Source organism: Fistularia commersonii, chromosome 11, assembly GCF_037954325.1.
Source record: "Fistularia commersonii isolate RoL2024-O1a breed Wild chromosome 11, RoL_Fcom_v1.0, whole genome shotgun sequence".
In the NCBI taxonomy this organism is placed as follows: domain Eukaryota; kingdom Metazoa; phylum Chordata; class Actinopteri; order Syngnathiformes; family Fistulariidae; genus Fistularia; species Fistularia commersonii.
In genome coordinates, this window is record NC_141294.1 from 19,662,253 (window position 1) to 19,685,822 (window position 23,570).

General features: G+C 42.7%; 1 protein-coding gene across 1 annotated transcript in view; it reads right to left on the reverse strand.

The window, feature by feature from the left end:
• The window catches only part of efna3b (ephrin-A3b), a 98,286-nt gene extending 76,778 nt beyond the window's left edge, over nt 1-21,508 (reverse strand). Inside the window, exons 1-2 of the mRNA XM_086155755.1 lie at nt 21,053-21,508; nt 20,441-20,730 (exon numbers count right to left, since the gene is read on the reverse strand). Of these exons, the coding sequence (XP_086011881.1) occupies nt 20,441-20,550 (110 nt within the window). The 5' untranslated portion in view covers nt 20,551-20,730; nt 21,053-21,508. The remainder of the gene's footprint in view (nt 1-20,440; nt 20,731-21,052) is intronic.
• Nucleotides 21,509-23,570: the final 2,062 nt, after the last annotated feature.

Genomic DNA, 23,570 nt, shown 5'->3' on the forward strand with positions numbered 1-23,570 from the left:
CTCTCCTCTCTCACTCCTCTCACACCAACTGACTTCATATCTTCTCTCACTTCATCCATAAATCTTCTCTTTGGTCTTCATCGAGACCTCGTGCCTGGCAGCTCCAATTCCAGCATACTTCAACACCTTTCCTTTCATTCTGGCCAATAGCCTTCTATCACATAGTGCCCCTGACACTTTTCTCCACTCATTCCTACCTGCTTGAACCCATCTCTCCACCTTTTTTCCACACTCTCCATTGCTCTGGACTGTTGACCAGAAATACCTGAAATCCTCCAACTTCCTGATCTCCCCTCTCTGGAGCCTCAACGTTCCACCTGAGTTCCTCTCATTCACACACATATACGCTGTCTTGCTGCAACTTACTTTCATTCCTCTCCTTTCCAGCGAATACCTCCACCTCTAGATTTTCTTCAACCTGTTTTCTGCTCTCACTACAGATTACAATGTCATCTGCAAAGATCATGGTCCATGGAGATTCCTATCTAACCTCATCTGTCAGCCTGTCCATCACCACTAAAACAAAAAGGGGCCCAGAGCTGATCCCTGATCGAGTCCCACCTCCAACCTACATCTACTTTGCAGTCATAATCTCTTTCAGGTTACCTCGTCTATACAAGATGTTGTCTACCTGCGTGCGAAAAATCTCCGCCCTTATAAGTTAACCCATGTACCTGTTTTTTCTGGACAAAAGGGGTCACTACAGCTGTTTACATCTTTCCATCCTGGTGGTAGAATTGCAAAATCTACCACCATCTGTCCATCTGCATTCCTATCCTGTATACCAAATCTGCCCATCACTTGTTTATCCCCTCGACTGCCTTCACCAACATGTGCATTGAAGTCTGCACCAATTACTACTCTCTCATCTTTGGGGATATTTTGCATCACTTCATCTCTGTTAACTCATTCCAGAACTTCTCCTTCTCCTCAAATTCACATCCCAACTGCAGGGCATAGCTACTAACAACATTGATGATTACACCTTCAATTTCCAGTTTCAGACTCATAAGTCTAGCTGACATTCTTTTCACCTCCAGAACTTTCCTTACAAACTTCTCATTCAAGATTACACCTACTCCATTTCTCTTCTTGTCAGTACCATGATAGTACAACTTGAAGTCTGTGCCTAAGCTTCTAGCCTTACCACCTTTCTACCTGGTCTCCTGGACACACAGTATATCTGCTTCCTTCTCTGCATCATGTCAACCAACTCTACCTTTTCCTGTCATAGTCCCAATGTTCAAAGTCCCTACTCTCAGTGCCAGGCTCTTGCCTTACCTCTTCTCTCTCTGCTTCCGAACACGCCTTCCTCCTCTCCTTCTTTGACCTACAGTAGCCCAGTTTCCATTGGCTCCCTCTAGGTACCGTTGTTAACCCGAGCCTCGACCGATCCAGTATGATCTGATTATTGAGATTGATTCGCATGTATGGTTTTGTCAAGAGTTTTACGCCAGATGCCCTTCCTCACGCAACCCTCTGCATTTATCCGGGCTTGGGACTGGCTCAGGGAGACACTGCCCAATACCCCCCCAAGCCTGGCTCAGGGAGACACCGGCCAGTGACGCAATGAGGCTGCATTTTTCCAAGAAATTCCCTTAACTTTTCTAAAAGTTCCCTAAAACTTTTGAAAGAATTTCCATTCTTGCGAGAGGCCAGACACTCTGAAGGCCTGGAACCAGGAAGTTCTTACGGACGAGTCAAACGCACCAGTCAGCATCCTGCCTTCGGTCACATGGGTCGGTTCTGTTGCTGGACTTCCGAGAATGTCGGAACCCTTTCCATAACCGCTCGAGAAGTTAAATTGCTTCAACTCTCATCATCGTGAACCTGCAGCGAGCCGTGTCATTGCCGCAGGCGATCTAGGGGCAAGAAGCTTACAGCGAAACCATTTCGACTTTGGACGGGAGAGGGGTTCAGCATAGCCATGGCAACACTCGATAGGTCTTTCCAGAAGAGGTCAATGCAGCTGAAGTCTTCTTATATTGGGGAAATGGAAATGACTACAAACATGGCGGCAGACGATAGCCGTTAGCTGTGGCGCCAGTCATATCACAGTGACTTTACAGATATGTTGCCCCAGGCAACCTTTGGCATGGGGAGAAGTCCTGGGAATAGAAGTGTTTTGAAGATGGGAAAGCAAGTGGAGGAGGAGGGGGCTAAAAAAAAAGGCATGGAGGTGACAAATGGCAGTGCATGGTGCATGGTGCTTGGTGACCCGCCAGACGGCAGTTCACGCTCCAGGAGCAAGCTTACACTCCTTCACTCATTCACGCTCAGCAGTGGGTTTTAGCAGCAACCCCACCTCTGAATGGCATGTGGGGCGGCCCCGCTACTCCTCCACCATTGATATGGTAATAACATGGGGTTGTTTTGGGGATGGGGGGGCGAGGCATGGGACCACGGGCGAGCTGTGATCCTCCGTGAGCCCAGAAAAAAAATACAGACACCCCCCCGATCACTCCCCCCTCCCCGGTCAAGGCCCCGGAGTGATGGGGATAAGCTGGTCCGCCTCGCTTTAGTCCTGTCACTCAGGCGCCATTGTGGCTCAAGCGGACAGCCATTTTCATCACAATTAACCTCAGTTTCTGGCAGCATCATGCTACCTCCCCCTCGCCCCCACCGCTGCCGCTCCTTCACCCCCTTTTTCTCTGTTCCCTCTTTCTTGTTGCCCTCCCCCCCACCCACCCCCACCCAAACACCCTCCTTTACACCCTTTTTTTCCTCGACAGGGGCCTGCAGATCAGTTTAAACAAGGAAAAAAAAAAAGATTGCATCATGTGATATAATGCACATTTAAAATAATGGTGGTGGAGGGGGGGGTGTAGTTGGATGCATGTGTGTGTGCAAGCAATGGTTTGCAACGCAAACACACCGAGTAGGCGGATGGGTGTCATCTGCATTTTATTAAGTCATGGTCCAGTAAACAGAGGAGTGGTCGTGGGGGTTTATGTTCTATACGTGCGTGTGCATGTGTGTGTGTGTGTGTGTGTGTGTGTGTGTGTGTGTGTGTGCGCACACGCCCAACCCCCCACCCTTGGTGCTCCAGTTTATTCGATCGGGGCTTGGCGGAAAATAACAGTGTTACTCCCTTGAGGAATAAGTGGGAGGTAATGGCAGAGATTGTCCCCTGTAAAACAAGTTTTTGCTGCGTAAATGTGTGTGTGTGTGTGCTTGCATGTGCGTGCAAGGCAGATGGGGACAAGCAGGAGCCAGCAGTTTGCATATTTATGAGTCTCATACATGTGGGTGGCATGTTTGCTGAGGCTGGAATGTTCACATGCCTATATGCACACACACACATACACACATACACACATATGTGCACATGCAAGGGCGCTCATTGACACCTAGCATCCTATATCTCCTCCCGTGCCCCGCCTCCTCCGCCTTTCCCTCCGCCACATCTTCATTTTGCTCCCCCCGGGAAGCGACACAGAATTCTATTTAACAGCAGTGTCTTTCACTACAACAACCAATCCACAGCCCGCCTCTGTCGTCAGCACGCACATGGGAAAAAAAGGACCTCCGTCCCACACAGACTTCATTAAATAACATTTTTTTTTTCGTTTGTTTTTTTAGTTCCTCCGTAAGGACTATTGTGTAGCCAGAGGCAGAAGAGTCCAACCATTGGAAAAAAAAAATCTACTATGACCAACCCACGTTTCCTTGGTAACGTGTGGAACGTCAGTGTGGTGAAGTATAATGAAATATAGTAATGAAATATAATGAAACATAATATGAAATTGTGTGTAAATCTGTATCTGAGGATCGGGTACAAACTGAACAAGAGATTCCCTAAAAAGTAGCAATAGAAGAAGAAATGGCCTTTAAAACATTCAAAGAAATTCACATTTTCCAGGCAATGCCCCGAAAAAGGGAAAGGAAGTCCCTAAAAGGTATTCAATTAATTCCTTAAATCTTGCAAGAGTTCTCCAAAAAAATTGCAAGAAATGCACTTTTCAAGAATTCTAAGACATGGTCAAGAAAAATTCAAAGAATTTCCATAAACTTTGAAATACCATAAAAAAATAAAAACCTTAAATGTTTCTAAGAATATATACATACATATATATTATAATATATAATTGAAGAGAGACACAGGAAAAATTAAGAAGAAAAAAAATCCCTGTATTTCTTCTAACAGATGAGAATGTACCAGTTGATAATATTAACATAAAATACATTTTATTCATAAGCCTTACTCAATACTCAAGGACATTGTACAAACAAAAAATAATGACAAAAAACTAATAAAAATAGTGAAAGTGGTTGGAAAGGTCAAAGGTCAAGGACAGGAAGCCGCGTCACTGAGGAGCCTCAACCTTCGGTGTGACGAGGAGCCGGACTTCTTACTTGCCGAGAGGCAGTAACGGAGAACCCCCCCAGTTTCCAGTCGGATATTTACGAGGTTGTTCCCGTGTGATCATTCCATGTGCCGGGAGATGGGGGGGTTCTCCTGAAATATTGACGACTGCCAGTTTCACGGAGAAGCGAAGGACGCAGCATGATGAATCTGCCAAGGTGGTGGCAGCGGCAGCGGCTGCAGCGTTGACGAAGACGCCATTACTTAGTCCAGACCATAGTTCCTGGTCACATGACAGGAACGCGTCAAGCTGCTATTAATCAGGATATTTACCGACTGTCTGCTGCAGCTTCGCCCCTGACTTCCCCCCCGACCCGTCTTTTAGCCAATCACATCCAAGACAGCTATACAGCCCTATAATTTTTTTTTTTTTTTTTTTTTTTTTGGGGGGGGGGGGGGGGGCAGCAATGGAGATGCTTTTTGTCTCTGTTTACATTCATTTTTACCTCTATTATTAGTAATATTTTATCTATCTGTTTGTCCAATCATTACATTACATTGCATTACAGTCATTTAGCAGACACTTTTATCCAAAGCAACTTACAAAAATTGCAATTCAATAACCGAAGATCAAAAGTACCAATAGTCATTGTTCAGAAGTCACCACTCTACCAACTAGCCATCTCAACACCATCTACATACATGCATCAATTTGTTTGGGGTTTTTTTTTTTTTTTTTTGGGGGGGGGGGGGGTAGTGCTTGGTGAAGAGGTACATTTTAAGCTCACGGCGGAAGATGGGCAGCGACCCCGCTGTTCTGACCTTTTCTGGAAGTTGGTTCCACCACTGAGGAGCCAAGACCGAGAAGAGCCGAGACCGGTTCGATTGGCAGCCAGGGACTCTGAGTGATGGGGTGGACAGTTGCCGAGAGGTGGCAGATCGGAGGGGACGGGTAGGGACATGTGGCTTGACCATATCCTGAAGATATGACGGGGCTGTCCCATTCACTGCCCGGTAGGCGAGCACCAGGGTCTCGAACTTGATGCGTGGGAGAATTTGGGACGGTTGAACACCAGGCGGGCTGACACTTTCTGAATAAGCTCCAGAGGCCTGATGGTCACCGCTGAGGCACCAGCAAGAAGGGAGTTACAGTAGTCAAGACGAGAGATGACTAGAGCCTGGATGAGGCTCTAGTCATATGGTGTGGTGGGTGGGGGGAGGGGGGGGGGTCTTGAGTCAATCGCAGTTGACAATGGGGCAAGAGGCAAGGCTAAACCTGGATTGCTCACCTGTCCATCACACATTCGCTCTTTCATACACACTGAGGGACAACATGGTGTCTTCACTGACCCTGTTGTTTCTGGACAATGGGAAGAAGCTGGAGAACCCAGACAGGAATTGGGTGAGCTTGGAGAGAACCCAGGCAAGAACTAGGAGGGCCTGGAGAACATGAGGAGAGAGAACCTCCGCAGTAGAACATGGAGAACCTGAGAGAATCCAGGCAGGGGTACATGGGGAACCCCGAGAGAACCCTGGCAGTAGAACATGGAGAACACAGGAGAATCCAGGAAGGAGCTAGGAGGAATTTGAGAATCTGTAGAGAACCCAGTTCAGGAGCTAGGGCGCCCTGGAGAACTTGAAGAGAACCCAATAAAGAACTGGGAAGGTCTGGAGAACCCATAGAGAACCCAGGCAAGGGAGCAAGGAGAACCTGAAAAGAACCCCAACAGTGGCTAGTAGGGCCTGGAGAATAAGGAGAGAACCCAGGCAGGAACTAGGTGAGCTTGGAGAACATGGCGAGAATGCAGGCAAGAATTATGAAGAACTGGAGAACCTGTAGAGATCCCAGGTAAAGGAACATGGAAAACCAGCAGAGAACCCAGGCAGTGGTCATTCCACTCATCAGGTGGACTTCCCATCAGGAAAAACATGCCACGATGCTACCATGTGATGTTGCCGTGGGTTACCAGTGAACACTTCCTGTTTGTTGCCAACACACACTGTACCTCCTCAGGTTCTAGTCCCACTCAACAGTTAACTTCAGGACAGAAAGCGTCACTGAACGCACCACTCGTCGAGCCGACAGTCTCTTTTTTTTTCTTTTTTAATCGAAAGAAGTGGCTGCAGTGTTAATTTCCCCGCGCGTCCATAAACGTTTAACTCATTTCCCGTTATTGATTTAACCCCCGCTGACGGCTGATCCGTTAATTAAACGGCCGTTTGGTTGCAGGGGAAAGGGGGGGGACACAAATTGCAAAAGAAAAAAAAAAGTCGCAGAGTAATAAAGCAGGGAAGAGTTCACATTAAAGAAGAACCCATTGTGGTTTGTATGTTTTTTTTCAAATAAATGGCTTAAACAATGGATCCCTCCACTGCTATTGAACGCACCTCCGCAAAGGATTTCGCCCTCCTTCTCCACCTCCCCACCAGGCTTTCTTTTAACTGTATTTAAAAAAAAAATTTGCAAAAAAAGGAAAAGAAATCAGAACTCAAAATGTGAATTTAAAAAAAGAAAGGGAGAAAATCACTTCTCGGAGGCTTGGAGTTAGAATTACAGTTCAGAAGATTTTTTATTTTTATTTTTTTGCCAAATCAATAAATGCAGAAGTAGTGTTTGAAAAAAAAAAGAAAAAAAAAACAGCAAAGAGCCGCCAGACGTATTGACATTCAGCTCGCCGGCAGAGACACCAAGCCAAGAGGAATCCCTCGGAGGAGAATCGGCGATGCACTCCAGCACTGAGTGCTCATTGTCTGATCTGAAGAGACTCGAGAGGCGAGCGCCGGTACAGGAGGAGGAGGAGGACGATGACGACAACGCGGATGGAGGGGAGGGGGGATCAGACAGGGCCTGCCGGGGTTCAGTGAACGGAACAACTAACCTTTAGCCTACGGGACGCGGCATAGCCCGAAGTAACATCGGGGACCTCATGCGCAGAGACCTGGATCTTGCCACTTTGAGCTATATTTCTCTTGTTCCCACATGGGTTCTCACAAGGTTCTCCTGCCTGGGTTTTCTACAAGGTTCTCCATCTTCCTCTCAGTAGAATACTGAAAATGGTCACTGATTTGGCCACCAAAAATACAAATTTTTGTTTTTTTAAATCCACTACAGAGCTTCCAAGCACGGATTTTCTCTTTTTGTTTATTTTTTTTTCTTTTTAAATCACATTTTGTTGTTTTTTTCTCTTTATGTCAATGATGAGGCAAATGGTGGATGTCTGACTTTGCAGCCTTCTGATTGATAGGTGATGGTGCAGATTTTTCCCGGATGGCAGACGTGATTGCCTCCTGATGGAACGCCCAATATAGATCAGTTTTAGTAAAAGAAAATGACTTGATCAGAACCAAATGAGGATAGTTTGAAGAAATTCCCTAAACTTTCCAAGAAATTACCAAAACTTTAACTGAAATTCCATTACATGTGTAAGATATTCCCTGTAATATTTGCCAGAAATTCCATGAAAATGTGACAAAAATTTTCAATAAATTCCAAGACCTGCACTTGCGAATTTCTCAACAATTACAAAGAACTGCCCTTAATAATGAGAGGAGAATCCCTAAAACTATTGAAAACATGTCTTTGTTTGAAAGAAATTCCCTTAAAATTCCATGATATGCACTGAAGAAATTCTCTAAAATTTGAAAGAAATGCACTGTAAAAATTCAAAGTAATTACCTAAACTTTTCCAAAAACAAACCTAAACTGAAGCATTTGTGAGAAATTTCCGAGAAATTATAAGAAACTCGGATAAGCGTCAGAAGACGGATGGATGGATGAATGGAGGGATAAATATAAGAAATTCTCTGAAATGTCCTTGAAATTCCCTAAAAAAATTCCAAGAAATACCATTAACTTTAAACCTTAACGAAAAAAAATCACATTTCATGTTCTGAAAAGTGACTCCTGAGCATTTTTTTTTCTTTTTATGGGAATGATGAGGCAAATGGTCAGGAGTCTGTATATGCAGCCCTGTGATTGACAGGTGATGGTCTAGGTTAAACCTCATCCCGTTTTCCGGATGCCAGCCATGATTGTTTCCTGATAGACCAACCAATAAAAAGCCGTTTACAAAAAATAAACAGAACCAAACAACGATATTTTGAAAATGCGTGATTCATGACAAACCAGCATCATTTGGCTGATTGGACTGAACACCTGACCAGGAGTTTAGCAAAAAAAAACAAAACACAGAACTTTTTGAAGAAATTTCCTAAAATTTTCTAAGAAATTCCCTTAAATGTTTGCAAGAAATTACTTCAAAATTTGGAAGAAATTCTGTCAAAAAAAACAAACAATGATATTCCGAAAAATGTTTTTAGAAAATAATAATGATAAACCAGCTTCTCTTTTTCATACCACCTCCTGGTTGCGGCTGATGTGCCAAACCTCTCTCCTGACCAGGAATTTAGCAAAAAAAAAAAAAATTGAACTTCTTGAAGAAATTCCCTAAATTTTCCAAGAAATTCCTTAAAAATTTGAAAGAAATTGTCTGAAACAAAAACAAAATAACTATATTTTTGAAAACATATTGAAAATAATACACTATAAACCAAAAAAGAAAAAAAAAAAAAACAGGATATGAAAAGTTCATGAATAACAATTTCGGAAACAATGGTGGCGTTTTTAGAAATCCTCTTGCCCAGTAAAGATGGAAAACAGCAACGTTCATGCCGTTTAATAAAACCGCAACCTGATTGGATAAACAGGTGTTGACAGAGCTTTCCCATGCGGTGGGAAAATAAAGGCGATGAAACTGCAATGGGAGGGGGGGAAGGGGTCCACCGGCCGACCGGACTGGCTGTTGGCCGGTTAACAGCACGCCCCCGGTTGCCATGGGGAGCTCGAACACCCTCCCCTTCCCCTCAAGAGACGTCGCACAGGAAACAAGGTCATAATTCACTTATCCCTTTCCCCCAATTTCCGCATAATTACCCCTCTCTCGCCGTTCGGGAAAAAAAAAAACACAGAGCCAGCGGCATGCAGCGCGAACACGGAGGGGCGCGCACGATGCCGGACACAAACACATTACCTCTCTGATTTGTGTCATTACCAAGAGGAGAGCCTGTTAAAAGGTTTCAGAGTCGGCCTCTTAGTGACAGCTTAAATGGATAAAACCTCAATTAAAGACTCTCCCTCTCCTCCTTTCCCCTCTCTCTCTCTCTCTCTCCTTCCCTTTCTCTCTACAGATGGAATACACATAATTCTCTATATTTTGTGGAAGGGGAGACGCTACCTCGCCTTCGTCCTCCAGCCGCCAAATTAAAACGTCAGAAAAGAGCCTTTCTCATATCTCTCCCATAATTGTCTCTTATGAGAGGCCATTTCTGGGACTTGTATTAAAAGGTAAAAAAAAGAAAGGAACAAGAAAAAAAGAGTATTTCTCTCTTTTATTCCAAGGCAGTGGAGGCAAAATAGTTTTTTTCCTTTGCGCTCCAGTCACTTCTTGTCCGGATTCAGGCAAGACAATTCCGGATATCTTTGGCATCTGTCCGTATACATGGCCCTGTATTTGATAGGTGGCCCGTAAAGATTAAAACCTGTCAACCCTGCCTCCTGTCAGGACAGCGGTTGTGATTGGCTGTAGGCATGTGATGAGTTAATGAACGAGCTCCTCGATGAGATTAATGGAACTGATCTATTTATTTCGCATCCAATGACATTCTTTGGGGGTGAGATCTGCGCGGAGCTAACGCAGCTGACAGCGCTAATGGAGCTAACAAGTTCCCACCTATTCTCCCATCTAATTATAATTTTATTAAACTATTATTTATAGTCTCGGCTTTTTACAAGCCGGATCCCAGATCATCGCCAAATTGGTCACCTGTTCCCCGATGCTCTGATATCCTTGTGTCCGTGGCAATCGGCCTCGGCTTATGGCGCAGAAATAGGAAAGAATAAAAATAAACAGACCTTGCAGTCGTTTGCCACTAACACACAGAAAAGGGTGTACACTTAAAAGGGCATGTGTGTGTCTGTTTGTTTGTGTGTGTGTGTGTGTGTGTGTGTGTGTGTGTGTGTGTGTGTGTGTGTGTGTGTGTGTGTGTGTGTGTGCATCAGCCAACAGTCTACATTATCAGCAACCTTCCCCCACACACACAGGCACGGGGGGATCCAGGTGGAGGATAGAGTAGAAGTACAAACCATTTTTGAAAAAAAAAAATAAAAAAAAAACATTTTTCAACATCGCAAGCTGGTTATTAACACCTGATTACGCCGCCAGAGCTTAGCATCAGCTCACCAACAACATTGTGCAGGCAGGTGAGTGTGTGTGTGTGTGTTTGTGTGTTTGTGTGTTTGTGCGTGTGTGTGTGTGTGTGTGTGTGGTGTGTGTGTGTGTGTGTGTGTGTGTGTGAGCGCACGTACAGCCTCGGGCCCATTACAGCTGGATTGGTTCTCTTTGGACAATTTGTTTCTCAATCTAACACATGGGTGGGATAAATACTGGTTTCGTCTAAAAACCGTCCCACAAATATGGCCGCCGGGAGCAGAGGGCGGGCCCTTTGTCTCAGGTGACATCCCATCATACCCTCTCGTCATTGGCCCAACCGCCACCTCGGTGAGAGCAAGCAGGCCGTCAGCCCCACGCAGGAACTTGGGCAAGTTTTTGGAGCCAAAAAAAACAAACAATAAATCATTGCTGAGTAGCTTCAATTGGCTGCGTATAAAAAAAAAGATAAATGTAAAAAAATTGATATATATTTCTATCATAATTCATTATTTTAAAAAAATACTCATTGATATAACAAACAAGGTTTTATATATATCCTATGATCTATGAGGAACTTATGACCACTCTTTATATGCCCCAAAACACTAATGCTTTAAATTCATATTAAGATATAGTCTGAGTATATCTCATATTTACTATAATATTTTTCAAATCCTAAAAATGACTTAAATCTGCAGGCTCCTTTTTTACATTGCATAAAACATGTTGTTTTACCTTTTACATGTGTTCTTTTTAAGGAAAGATTTTATTTCATTTTGCTCAAAATCAGGTCTTTCTTTACATTTTACGTGGGTTTGTTACTTTCATTTCTATTTTATTTTGAATTAATTATTTACATTCAATACCTAAAAAAAAAGACTTAAATCAACGGGAACCTCCTTGGTCTTTTACATCTTTTACAATCAAGCAACACATGACGTTTTAACTTCTTTCAAGTTTTTTCTTTACAATATATTTTTATTTTTATTCTTTTTCTTTCTCAATCGGGGGTTACTATAAATTTATGGATTTGTTATTTTTTATTTTGTACTATTATATTTTAGTTTAGCTTCTTTTTAATTCATTGTTAGCTTCTTACTATGATCCCATGCTAAATTCTTCTTGCTTTATCTATTTTTATTGGATTTCAGCAAAAACTGTGACTGAAACCACTGCTGTTTCAAGTCACCTGGTAAAAAGGAAAATGAAATCTGAACATATCAGTGCAGATTTATTTTTCTTTATTATTTTTTTTGTAACAGAAGATGGCGGAACCCCTACCTGTTCGAGGCCCCTTTTTCCAAATCGGGTCGCTGAGAACCAAAAGAAAGTACTATTTCATTTCCTGATGTCGCATGTTAAAAGTGTGTGTTCCATCGATCGTCGCCGGTGAGGGGAACAGATCCGCTGCGTCCGTTTAGGAAGATAAAAAAACCTTTCATCGTCTTTTTTCTCCCTTTTCTTTTTTCTTAAAGCTACTCGCCTGTTTCGGACGGCGGGATTTATTTTATCTCCGTTGTTAGAAACTCCTGGCAGGAGGGGGAGGTGATAGGATCATAATGCCGCTGCGGTCCAGGAATATTAAAATTCAGAACATTTGATTTGAAGCTCATACACGAAAGAGAGAAAGTTATCGCCGAAAACATTAGAGAAAAACAGCTGTATTTTGTGTCCCTTCGGACGCCAGCACAATGAAGGGACGAAAGCAGCTTTTCCAAATTATCCATGAAAACTACAAAAAAGATGAAGACAAAAATAAAATGAATAACTGATATTGATAAAATAGAATAAGATAAAATGGAAATGTTTACATGTTTATATTCTGATTTATTCTTCACATGTCAACTGGAATAGGAGTATATTAATGTGGTGATCGATATTTGTACCGGATCGGAAGTCCCCTTTGTCATCCAGGTCCCATCACAATCAATAATCATCCAGGTCCTGTCATGATCAATAATCATCCGGCTCATGTCATGATCAATATTCATCCAGGTCCTGTCTGATTATGGATTAGAAAAGTGACCAGCGGATCTTCAGTTGGGTTTAATTACCTTTTTTTTGGCTAAATAGATGGATAGATAAATTAGATTAATTAACAACCATCAAAATGCGCGAGTGTTCAGTTGGAGATCTATATGGTTATTGATCCTTGATTGGGCTCCATGAGCAAGAAGACAACAATCGTGGGTGGATGAAGCCGATCCAGATTTTATATATATACTTTCTTCAGCTTTTCGGTGATTTGGGGCATTGAGGGTGGGTGTCGGGGTTATGGTTTCAAAACGGCAAGCTCGGTACTGCTATTGATTGGCTTCCCATCAGTCAAATCACAGTGATGACTGAAGACAATGATGAACAAAGCAAGCTCGCACGCAAGGGGCTAGCACACTTAACGGAGGTGTTGGAAAGGTTGTTGTTATGCGATGTCGAGGTTGAAAAAATATGAGACAAAGAAAAAAAGCACACATTCACATTTTCCAAGAAAAAAGGCTTAAATTAGCTTGTTACTAGCTAGCAAGCATGTTTTGGACATTTAATTCATTAAAATTCCAATCATATTTTATATATACAAATTTACATATATATAAAAATGTCGTGATCGACCACCCAGTAGTTTTCTATCCGTCAAAGGTGAACTTATTGAGGTTTCCAAACTGGAAACACCTCCCCAGACTTCCTTGGAGTGGGGAGACTTATTTTACATATTTAAGGACCACAAACATGGACCCTCTGCCCCCTTGTGAGGACATGCTGAAACCCATTGCTTCTTGTTTGCTGTCCATTTTTTTAAGTCCAAACAAAACTTCTGTACACAAGGACGAACAAAAAGCTCAGGGTTTCGGGAGGTTAATGGTTCAGCTGGCAGGAAGTGTACGTTGAAGGACAGCGTGTGCTACAGGTGAAATGAATGCTAGCTCGGCACAAGGGCCGTACGGTGACCTACCGTCCTTGTTTGAGGACTTAATAAAAAGAAAAAGAAAACCCGTAAAAAATACTCATTTATATTCAAAGTCGATTTTGGCTTTAATGATTATTCAGGTCCTGCTAGTCCCAAAACAGCTGGGAGACGTTAAAATAAATAAACAAAGCAAGCGTCGGGTCCCGGGAGGTTAATTCGACCAGAGCGCCACCTGAGCGTCTTCCTCTGCTGCAGAAAGGTGTACAAGTACTGCACCTGTCTCGCGTGACAAGAAAGGTACAAGACGGGAAGATAATTCTACTTTTTTTTTTCAATGGTTGCCCTCTCAGCTCGCCATCCACCACCTGACTAGACGACCCCCATCTGATCAGACCAAAAAAATGTACTTCCCCAGGAATAAAAAAAATTTCAAACAAGCAGCACTGCTGGATCTTATTATGCAAACAGTAGTCATCCATCACACAGGTGTTCCCTATTGCTTCTACTTAATGACGCCTGCGTATGACCCGCGACACAATGTGCGCGCAAAAGCACACACAGAGACATGCACGCACACACACACACTGTAGGTCCTTATTATTCTATACTAATGACTAGCCTCATCGCTGGCTCTGTGTTATGATGAGCTTGTGTGTGTGTGTGTGTGTGTGTGTGTGCGTGTGTGTGTGTGTGTGTGTGTGTCATAGCTGACATATAGCGGCGGCGGCGGCCATGATGGATGAGTTGTGCATGTACAGACTCCTCACAATAGCGGGTGACTAATAAGCTGCTTTGTGCGGATATTCATAAATGGAAATGCTGTTGTCCTAAGTGGGGCTGTGAGACTGATAGGTTTGTGCCACTGTAAATGAGTGCGTGAGTGGTTGCACACACACACACTCGTACGCACGCATGTCTCTTTCTGGCGATCACACAGTGAAGTGGTGCCACGCATCATGGCGTGAAAACGTGAAAGGGGTGAGCGGATCGTTGGTAAAGGGGGAGTATCATCAGCAAACAAAGGAATGTAAATCGGATTATTTCGTCAACATATTGATCAATGAAAACCAATAAAAGCCTAAAATCGGCAGGAAATCATCTGAAACCTCCAAACCTCCAAACCTCCAAATGGTATGAAATTAATCCCAAAAATGGGCCGGGAAATTAAAAACTACTACAAAAAATTCAGCGAGGGATCCACTACTTTCACGCTGACTATTGGCACAGAGTCATCTGAGGCAGCGAGGCGTTCACTGACACTTGAGGGAAAAGGCGATTTGAAACATCACAACAAATATGTCGGGACAAAGTAACAAACGAGAAAATACCAGAGAAAGACTTAAAATTGCTCAGACGAAGTATTGGCCTGGATCAAAGGAAATTAAATGCAAAATAAATTGGAACTAAAACGCTACAAATAAAAATTACATGGACTGCTAATTACCGCGAACAATAAATAAATAGATAAACATTTAAGAAAATATTTTAATTTCATTTAATGTTATATTTCATATTTATAATTTTAGAACCAAAATAATTTATATTTAAATTATTTCATAGTTGCATATCTATTATTTTTAAATAACAAAAAGTCATGTTCCGACTTTACTAAAAAATAAATTAATAGAATAAACTCCAAGAAATCACATAAATTCATAAAAAATTCAGCCAGAAAAGAGGCAAAGTAAGATCCGAACAGGAATCTTGGAACAATCAGCTGGTAATTCCAGATTAAGCAGCCAGAAATTACCAGGGAATTCGAGAAATGATCAAGAAATTAACACAAAATTACAAAGTTAATTAGCATTAAATGACCTCCGACGTCTCAGAAAGAGAGCCTTTTAAACTCCTGCAAAAGAGAACCTCTAATTATTAAGAGACTCAGAGAGGCAGTTTAATCAAATAACACACAAACACATGCACAAGAAACCGTGCACACACACACACACACACACACACACACACACACACACACACAACGTGCTTGTGCTTTTGTTTACTCATAAGCTAATCACTTCCGGACAAAAAATAAAACTGTTAAATTAAGAGATATCACCGGATGTATATTATGCAAATTAGTCTGCTTCTGTGCTATTAGATTACGCACGCACACACACACACACACACACACACACACACACACACACACACAGAGTGGTGGTTAATTGCCAGGTGGTGGAGGATAATGTGTGATTTAATGGACTGATGGATTTGTTTTTGTTTCAGTTACCCATCAATGAGCAGAGACATCTGTAGCAGGACACACACATGCACATACACGCACACGCACACATGCACATCGATATCAACAACGGATTTTGTGCACAAGGCAAAAAATGCCGCATCTTGGTCGGTAAGAGGAGGGCAAGGTTGTGTTTGGTGCCAGCTTGTGTAAAAAAATATACAGGAGTGTGTGTGTGTGTGTGCGTGCGTGCGTGCGTGTGTGTGCATGGGTGTGTGAGAAACGGGTCTTCCTCGGCAACCGTCTCCGAGTCACATTCGCCCGGCAGTTGCACTGAGTTCACCGCTCCTTTCTGCATTTGCCTGAATTTTTCACGGGAATTTTTCTTTTTCTGTTTTTTTTTTTTTTTTTTTTTTTAATTCATTTAATTTAATGTCATCTTTTGGCAGATATATTTCCAATGAATTTAAAATTTAATCTTCCCTAATTTTTGATGTTTATTACAGTTGCTGTTTAATTACCTAACGATCATTTTGGGGCCAAATATCCAGACAAACTGATCTTGACTAATAAATAAAGAAATTATCTTGCAACAATTTGGACATAATATTCCTGATAAATTGTACAAGTTTAAATATTTGTCTACTTATTTATTCATTCAATTATTTGCCTTGCGTCAGACACTTTAGTAAAACTTCTGAAAAAGTTTATATTGAATATAAGTATTTCAAATATGAGTAAATAAATACATTATTACAAAAAACTAAATAAATAAATACAAACTAAGTAACAAGTCAATAAATACAGGAACTTAATAAATAAATCAACAAAAAGAAAACCCAATTCATTCCCACAAACTGAAAAAAGGAGGGGCCATTCTGGGGGAAGGAGAGGGGTCAAGGCTCATGCCTGTCGTGGACGGATCCCAGTGTCCTGAAATCCAGGAAGTGATAAAAGACACACATGACGAAAGTGTTTTCAAATCCAGATTATAATTTCTCGCCAAAGCAAGATTTTTTTTTTTTACAGATTGCTACATTTTATTTTTCCTTTATTGTCGCTCTTTTTTTTTAAGAGTATTTATTACCAGTCGTCTACTTTAAATCCGTGAACATGGCTGGAACTTCTGAATTTCCCTTGGGGAATGTGGATAGCATCCAACTAATCCAATCTAATCTAATCTTTCAAGAAGTTTCAAGGTTTTGATCAGTTTAAAATCTCCTACATTAGGAATATACATACATATTTGTGTCAGAATGTAAAATCACTAATAACCATATTATTATACAATTGTAAAACCACTGAAATTGTATCATGAGTAATAAATGAGCTCAGCTGGAGTCTCTCTTTAGGTTTCACAATTTTCACTTCCCCCTACATTTCATGCCTCAAAGCAATTTTTTTTTTCAATATTTCATCCCTCCTGGATTTTTTATTTAAATCAACTTCGGCATAATAAAATAAGCAAAGGTGTGATTTAATCTGCATTTATTATACAGCTATTACAGTGCAAAAATAAAATTGAAAAAAAAAAATCTGCTAAAACGTATTAGAACTTTATTAGTTCCCGTAAAATATGCAGCGTTTGGGAGAAAACTAATATCAGGGAGCGGTGGAACAACCAATAACCCCATGATTCCCATTTATATCTCCTCGCGCCGTACACCACTTCCTGTTTAGTTGTGGGAAATAAATCCGCCGCCGTTTTCCCCCATCGTAAACTTAAATTACCGGCTGAGGAGTGAAACGACAGATTAAAAAAAAAAAAGAGAAGACAGTTCATCCCCTTTCAGTCTTTTCCCGTTGTTTACGTCTTTAATAATGGCGGCTATTAAAAAAACAGAGCAAACGGCGTCGCTTGTCCCCAAGGCCCGTGCAGACCGACGAGGAGGTTCCGACCGAGGAGTCTATTTCCCAAAAAATAAACAATAACAATGATAATCAAACAAACGACCCTCACGCATTGCACTCTTAATTTATCGGAAAAGTATTTTCTTGCACATTTTTCGAGTACATTTCATACAAACACTCGCATGTAGGTACCGTTGAATGGCTGTAGTGTACACTCCTGGCCTGTGGGTGGCGCTATGACGCCGCCACGGAAATACACCAAAAAAATAAGGAGAGAGAGCGCGGGAGAGAGAGAGAGGGAGATAGAGAGAGCAATGGCACAAAGGAGGCAAAGGTGGACTCCCTGCTCTGTCCGTTGCACAAAAGCAAGAGGAGTTACAGAATGCTATAGCAATGTTAAAATGTAGCACTAACGCAAATTTTGTTTAATTTTTTTTTTTTTTTTTTTTTGCTTTTTTTTGTTTTGGCGGAAAAAATGGCCGCCACGCAACAAACTAAAAGTAGTGTGTGCTGGGTACGATCGGCCCTGAGGGGGCACCTAGAAAGAACCCGCTCAAGTCCTACAAATATGCTACAAACGGCGTTGTACTTCATGATCATCATTGTTTGCCGCGAAAATGTCAGGGAAAGATGAAAAGAATCAGGCACTGTTAAAATAGCCCCCCAAAAAATGATGGGCCTGTGGAGACTGAACGCTGATATTTCCAGAGGTCCTTGAATCCAGCCCTAGTCTCCGCCCCTAGAAGACACATTCACTTTTTATTTATGTATTTTATAAAGACTTTGACCACTTTCTTTTCAGCCGCCTAATTTCACTTTTTCAATTTTAGCTTTCCAAAAAAGTCGGTTGTTTTATGACGGTTTTTCCAGGTGTACCATAATAAAGGGCGATTCCGTGAAGATGAAGCTGAAAGGTAAAATTGTAAAGGTGCGTACATATCCTCGAGTCTCTTATGTATGAGTATTTTTAAGTGATGCGTGAATTTTGCCCATATTTTTTGGCACATTTGAATGCATGGTCATTGTTTTAAATCCAAATGGGCTTGCTACTTCCTTTCGCTTTGTTTTTCTCTTTTTACATTCAGAAAGGAAGGAGCAAAAGAATGTAAGGAGGGAGAGAGAGAGAGAGAGAGAGGGGTTTAGCGCAGATTAACCGACGTAAATAAAGATTTAAGTTTATTCAACAATGTGAAATAAAGTCAAGGCAGAAAAGGCGGGGAGAAAAGAAACAGGAGGAGAGGAAGCTCGTTCACTTGAATCAAGATAGCGGGAGAAGAGCGAGGGATTAGGATAACAAAAAAAGAAGGGAAAAAAGGAAAGAGGGAACAGAGGGGAGAGATTGAACGGTGACACAGAGGAAACACAATGGGGTCACGATGAAGGAGCGCTCGTAATTGAACCAGATAGAGGAGGAGACGGAGGGATGAGGGAGAGAGAGAGAGAGAGAGAGAGAGAGAGAGAGAGAGAGAGAGAGAGAGAGAGAGAGAGAGAGAGAGAGAGAAAGAGGAGTCAAATGAGGAGAGAGGAAACCAATGCTGCATCAGAAATCAGGCGGATGAAAGGAAAGCTGGCGAAGTCTTTAATAAACGCCATAAATAAAAGTGTATGCCTCTTTGAGGGGCGAAGACCACGGGTTCGTTCAAGGACCTCAGGAAATATCACCACCATCTCCATGGGCTTCCCAGTAATTTTTTTCGGGGCTACTTTATCAGTCCCTGATTCTTTGCGTCTTTTCTCCACGCTTTCATGGGGGAAATGACGGCGGTTATGAAGATCGGAAGGTCCAGAAGACCCGAAGATCCAGATTGTTGAAATCAATAAAAATAAAAGGATAGAATATCTCTTTTTATTTTATTTTTATTTTTTGGGGGGTATAGAAATTCTTCAAGCATTTCTTTTAATAAAAAAAACACCCAACGGAAAATTGAAAACTATGATCGACAAGAATATGGACTGATAATCACTTAAAAAAAAAAAAACAGGATATGCAAAAACTTAATCAATAAAGAATTAAAAATTAAAATAAGAAAAAAGGGACCTCTTAGTGACACTTGACCCCCCCACCCCCACCCCAAAAGGTGAACGGATAAAAATAATAACTCAGAATCTCAAAAACAGGTGAAGCCGTGATATTTCGAAAAAAAAAAATCCCCATTTGTTTTTTTCAATCAATTTTACTTTCCGGGCTTTTATTTTCTAAGGATTGGACATGAAAACGAAAGAGGAGGATTGGACGAAGTGTTTGCACCTCTTTCTCCCTCTCCTCCTCGGAGGGATTCTAAGGCGTCAGCCCGGATCTGGACAGCATTTTGTTTAAAGAGATGGCGTGAGCAAGCGTCGGCAATTAAAAAATTAATAAATAATTTCCCCTGAATTTATAATTTTCGTGGCCTATTTCTGAATAAATCTATTTTTGATTAATTTCTGTATTTTATTTTTTTTTCGCTAAGCAATTTTCTTCTTACGTTTGTGATGTTAAAACTTTTAATATTTTCTTTTGCTAATTAGTAGTTTTTTCTTAATAAAAAAGCAACTCACCCCTTTTATCTTTTAATTTTTTTTGAATCATAATAATTTCCTCAGGTAAACTTGGAAAAAAGAGAAAACGAGTGAAAGCCTAAAACCTTTCAAAATAAAATATGACGATAAATATTTTCCTTTTTTTTCTTTTTGGGGGGATTTATAGTGTTCCCGCTTGCATTTTTTTTTTTCCGCACGTCATGACGATATTTATACTTTTCTTCCTTTTAAAAAAAAATGTCTCACACACACACACACACGCACACACACACACACACACACACACACACACACACACACACACACACACACACACACACACACACACGGATAAGGTCAAAGCAGCAAAAATAAACCCAACCTAAAGCTGGAAACATAAAATCTGAGTGGAACCCGTGTTGATCAGGAGCAAAGCAGGACACTTTCCTTCCTCCAGATAAGGAGAAAGAGGAGGAAGAAAGGGGTCTTACTGTATGTTGGAGCTGTTCCAGTAGACGGAGTGCCTGTTGGCGGCCACCTGGAGAAGGTTCGCCCAGGTGAGACTTGTGAGCACCAAGAGAGACACTGGAACCGGAGCCATTGCTCCCTCCTTCCCCTCCTCCTCTCTTCCTCTCTCCTCTCCTCTCCTTCCTTCCTTCCTTCCTTCCTTCCTTCCTTCCTTCCCACCCCGGCCCCCTCCACTGCCACCGGTATCTCCTGGCCACTCTCTCGGTCGCCTTCACCCCGCCAGGCGACGCGACTCCAACATCCCAGCGAAGGCCTAGGTGGGGGGATGAGGAGGGAGACAAGAAGGAAGAGAGGGGGATGAACACACACACACACACACACACACACACACACACACACACACACACACACAAACACACACACACACACACACACAGAATAAGTGATGGAAAAGTCAACTGTGATAAGGAGTACCTGCCCCCCCTCACCCTCCCTCACACTCATGCACACTGCAGGACCCCCCTCCACTTCAATAAATCGGCTTCAAATATAACACACACACACACACACACACACACACACACACACACACACACACAAACACACACAATGTGTGGCACCTGGTGCTCCCTCACCGGGAAGTGCTGCTAGCGAGTATGCCGGAGGAACGCGGGAGGCCGGCTGCGGTCCGGGAGAGAGGTCGGTGCAGCTGGGGGCATCAGCCGGGCTCCGCTGAGCGCCACGCGTGGAAAGGAGGAGGGGAGAAAAGAATTGATAAAAAAAAAATATATATTAAAAATTGCTTTGCTGAAAAAGGGGGAAGTACCCCACTTCCTGTTTTTCTCCTTCTTTTTTTCCGGAAATAAAAATAAACAGTTCCGGTCCAAGCGAGCGATCCCGTGCGGCTCCCCTATCCGGTAACCATCGCTCTCAGCGAGAGCGGCGGCGCGTCAGTCCGTGTCTCCCTTCGCTCTCTGCCGCCTCCCGCTCTCCTCCTCTCCCGTCCTCTCTCGCTCTCCCTCTCTCTCTTCTTCCTCCTCAGTGTTTGGTAGGCAGCGCTCGTTCACTTTCCGACTCCGCCCCCCCCCCCGTTTCGTCGGAGGCGCTTCAACTTCGTCTTCCTCTTCTCCTCATCCTCTTCCTCATCCCCCTCTCCTTTTTTTCCTTTCTTTTTTTCTGTCTCTAGTGTTCCGACCTCCCGCTGCCGGGAGAGATCCGGTATGCAGGCGGCGGCCATCGGCATTCTGCAGACACCCAGTGCGCGTACACAGGCAAACGTGCATGCGCAAGCAAAGTGCGCGCGCATTTCAACCCCCCCAACTGGCAGCATCCTAGATCCAGGCCCCAGGAGTTCGGATCCGAAACCATTTTTTTCCCCCCAAATTTGAAAATTTTCATATTTTTATATTTTGACTTTAAAATGTCTTTGACTTATATATCAATTGATTGATTGATAGATACATTTTTGTCAAGTTTCACGAGTCGTCAACATAGACTTTTTTTTTTAAATGGATGGAAACATCGCGCATACCCTCACACGCACACACGCGCACACCCACACTCGCAAACGTGTGCAATTCAACCCCTCAATTGGCTGCACCTAGATCGTTGACTGCAGGGGTTCAGATCCTAAACTTAATTTGTGAACGTTTTTTCTTTCTTTTTTAATTTTTTTCAAACAATTGGAAAAAAGTCATGATTCTTTATATTTTTTCTTTAAATTTTGTTGATTTATATATTCATTGATCGATGGATATATCTATTCTCGGGAATTTTTCTGTCATTATTGTTTACCTGGTACATTTTTTTAATTTATTTCTTTTAATGAGCTTTTATGACCCCACTGCTGCTGGATGGACACATTGCGTGTATACACCCACACATGCACACATGCAAATGTGCACATTTCCACCCCTCAATTGGCTGCAACAAGATCCAGGCCAAATGACTCTGCAGGAATAACATTGCTACACTCTCAGAAGCTAGATATCTAAACAAATAATTAGCAAAAAAACACACACGGATTAACACACATATGCACACACACCCATTTGCAGGAACATTTATTGTTACATTTATTAAAATTAAAATTGGTTGGTTCAGTAAACAACTTCTGGTGCAACCCAGACACATCATCAGTGATGTAACCCTGGGGGCATTAGATGTTTTCGGGTCTTTCGACGTTAAACACTGTCGCTAAGGCAACCCAGACAGAAATGATCGGTCCCCGGCTGGGTTGCTGTGTCTCGGTAGCTTGTCGTTTCGCCCCTTGTGTCCTGCCTTCTTGATCCGCAGCCGTCTTGCCGCCTTCTCAGCAGTGGCGTCAGTGATGTTTTTGATTGCTTTCTTGTTGTGCAGTGCCCTTTTTCCCTGATAAATACCCTGATAGCAGAGTGATAGGCCTGCAAGTCCTTCAACATCCACCTCAATGGGGTTATGCCAAGTCGTCCACTTGTTGCATTCACCTGCCACCTACTCATACTTGGACCTCTTGCTTTCAAATTCCTCCTCCATCCAGCAGTACCATCTGCCTTGTTGACTCTGACACCAGGACCACGAGTGCTTGAGAGTGGTATCTGGGAATCTAAGCGGTTTGTCCACCTTCAGCTGCCAGTCCCTAGCTGTGGTAAGAAGCCCCCCTTCCTGGCTGGGGCATTGCCGGAAGTTCTCCCCAGCTTGGAGAAAAGTGATGAAAGGCCAAGCTAGCTGTTCCTTCTTGCTGAGTTAAATCCCTGAGCTGATGGGTCTATGCTATCAACCTGGCATAGGGTGGTCGTGGCATCATCAATAGCCCCCCTCACCCAGGGCTTTCAAGCAACAGCTTAGGATGTGCTCCAGAGGGCAAGCAGTTGTGTCTGCCAGACTTCTGACAGAAGCGGTTGGGTGGGCTGGGGAGGACGTTGTAGACTGACTGGATCAAGAACTCTATCCAGAGTGTCTCTGTTTGCCAAAGCTCAGGCCAAGGGATCTTCCAATCCATTGCCTAGTCCCATCTAGTAGGATGGTTGTTTCATCCCGACCATCCTGCTTGAACTTCTTCCTGGACAAGCTGATGCCTCTCCTACCCCTGGGCCTTGTTGAACTTAGACCTTAGGTTGCCCCAAAGCCCTACTTGGCCCGATGCAACTAAAACATTGTAATCTCAGTCAACCG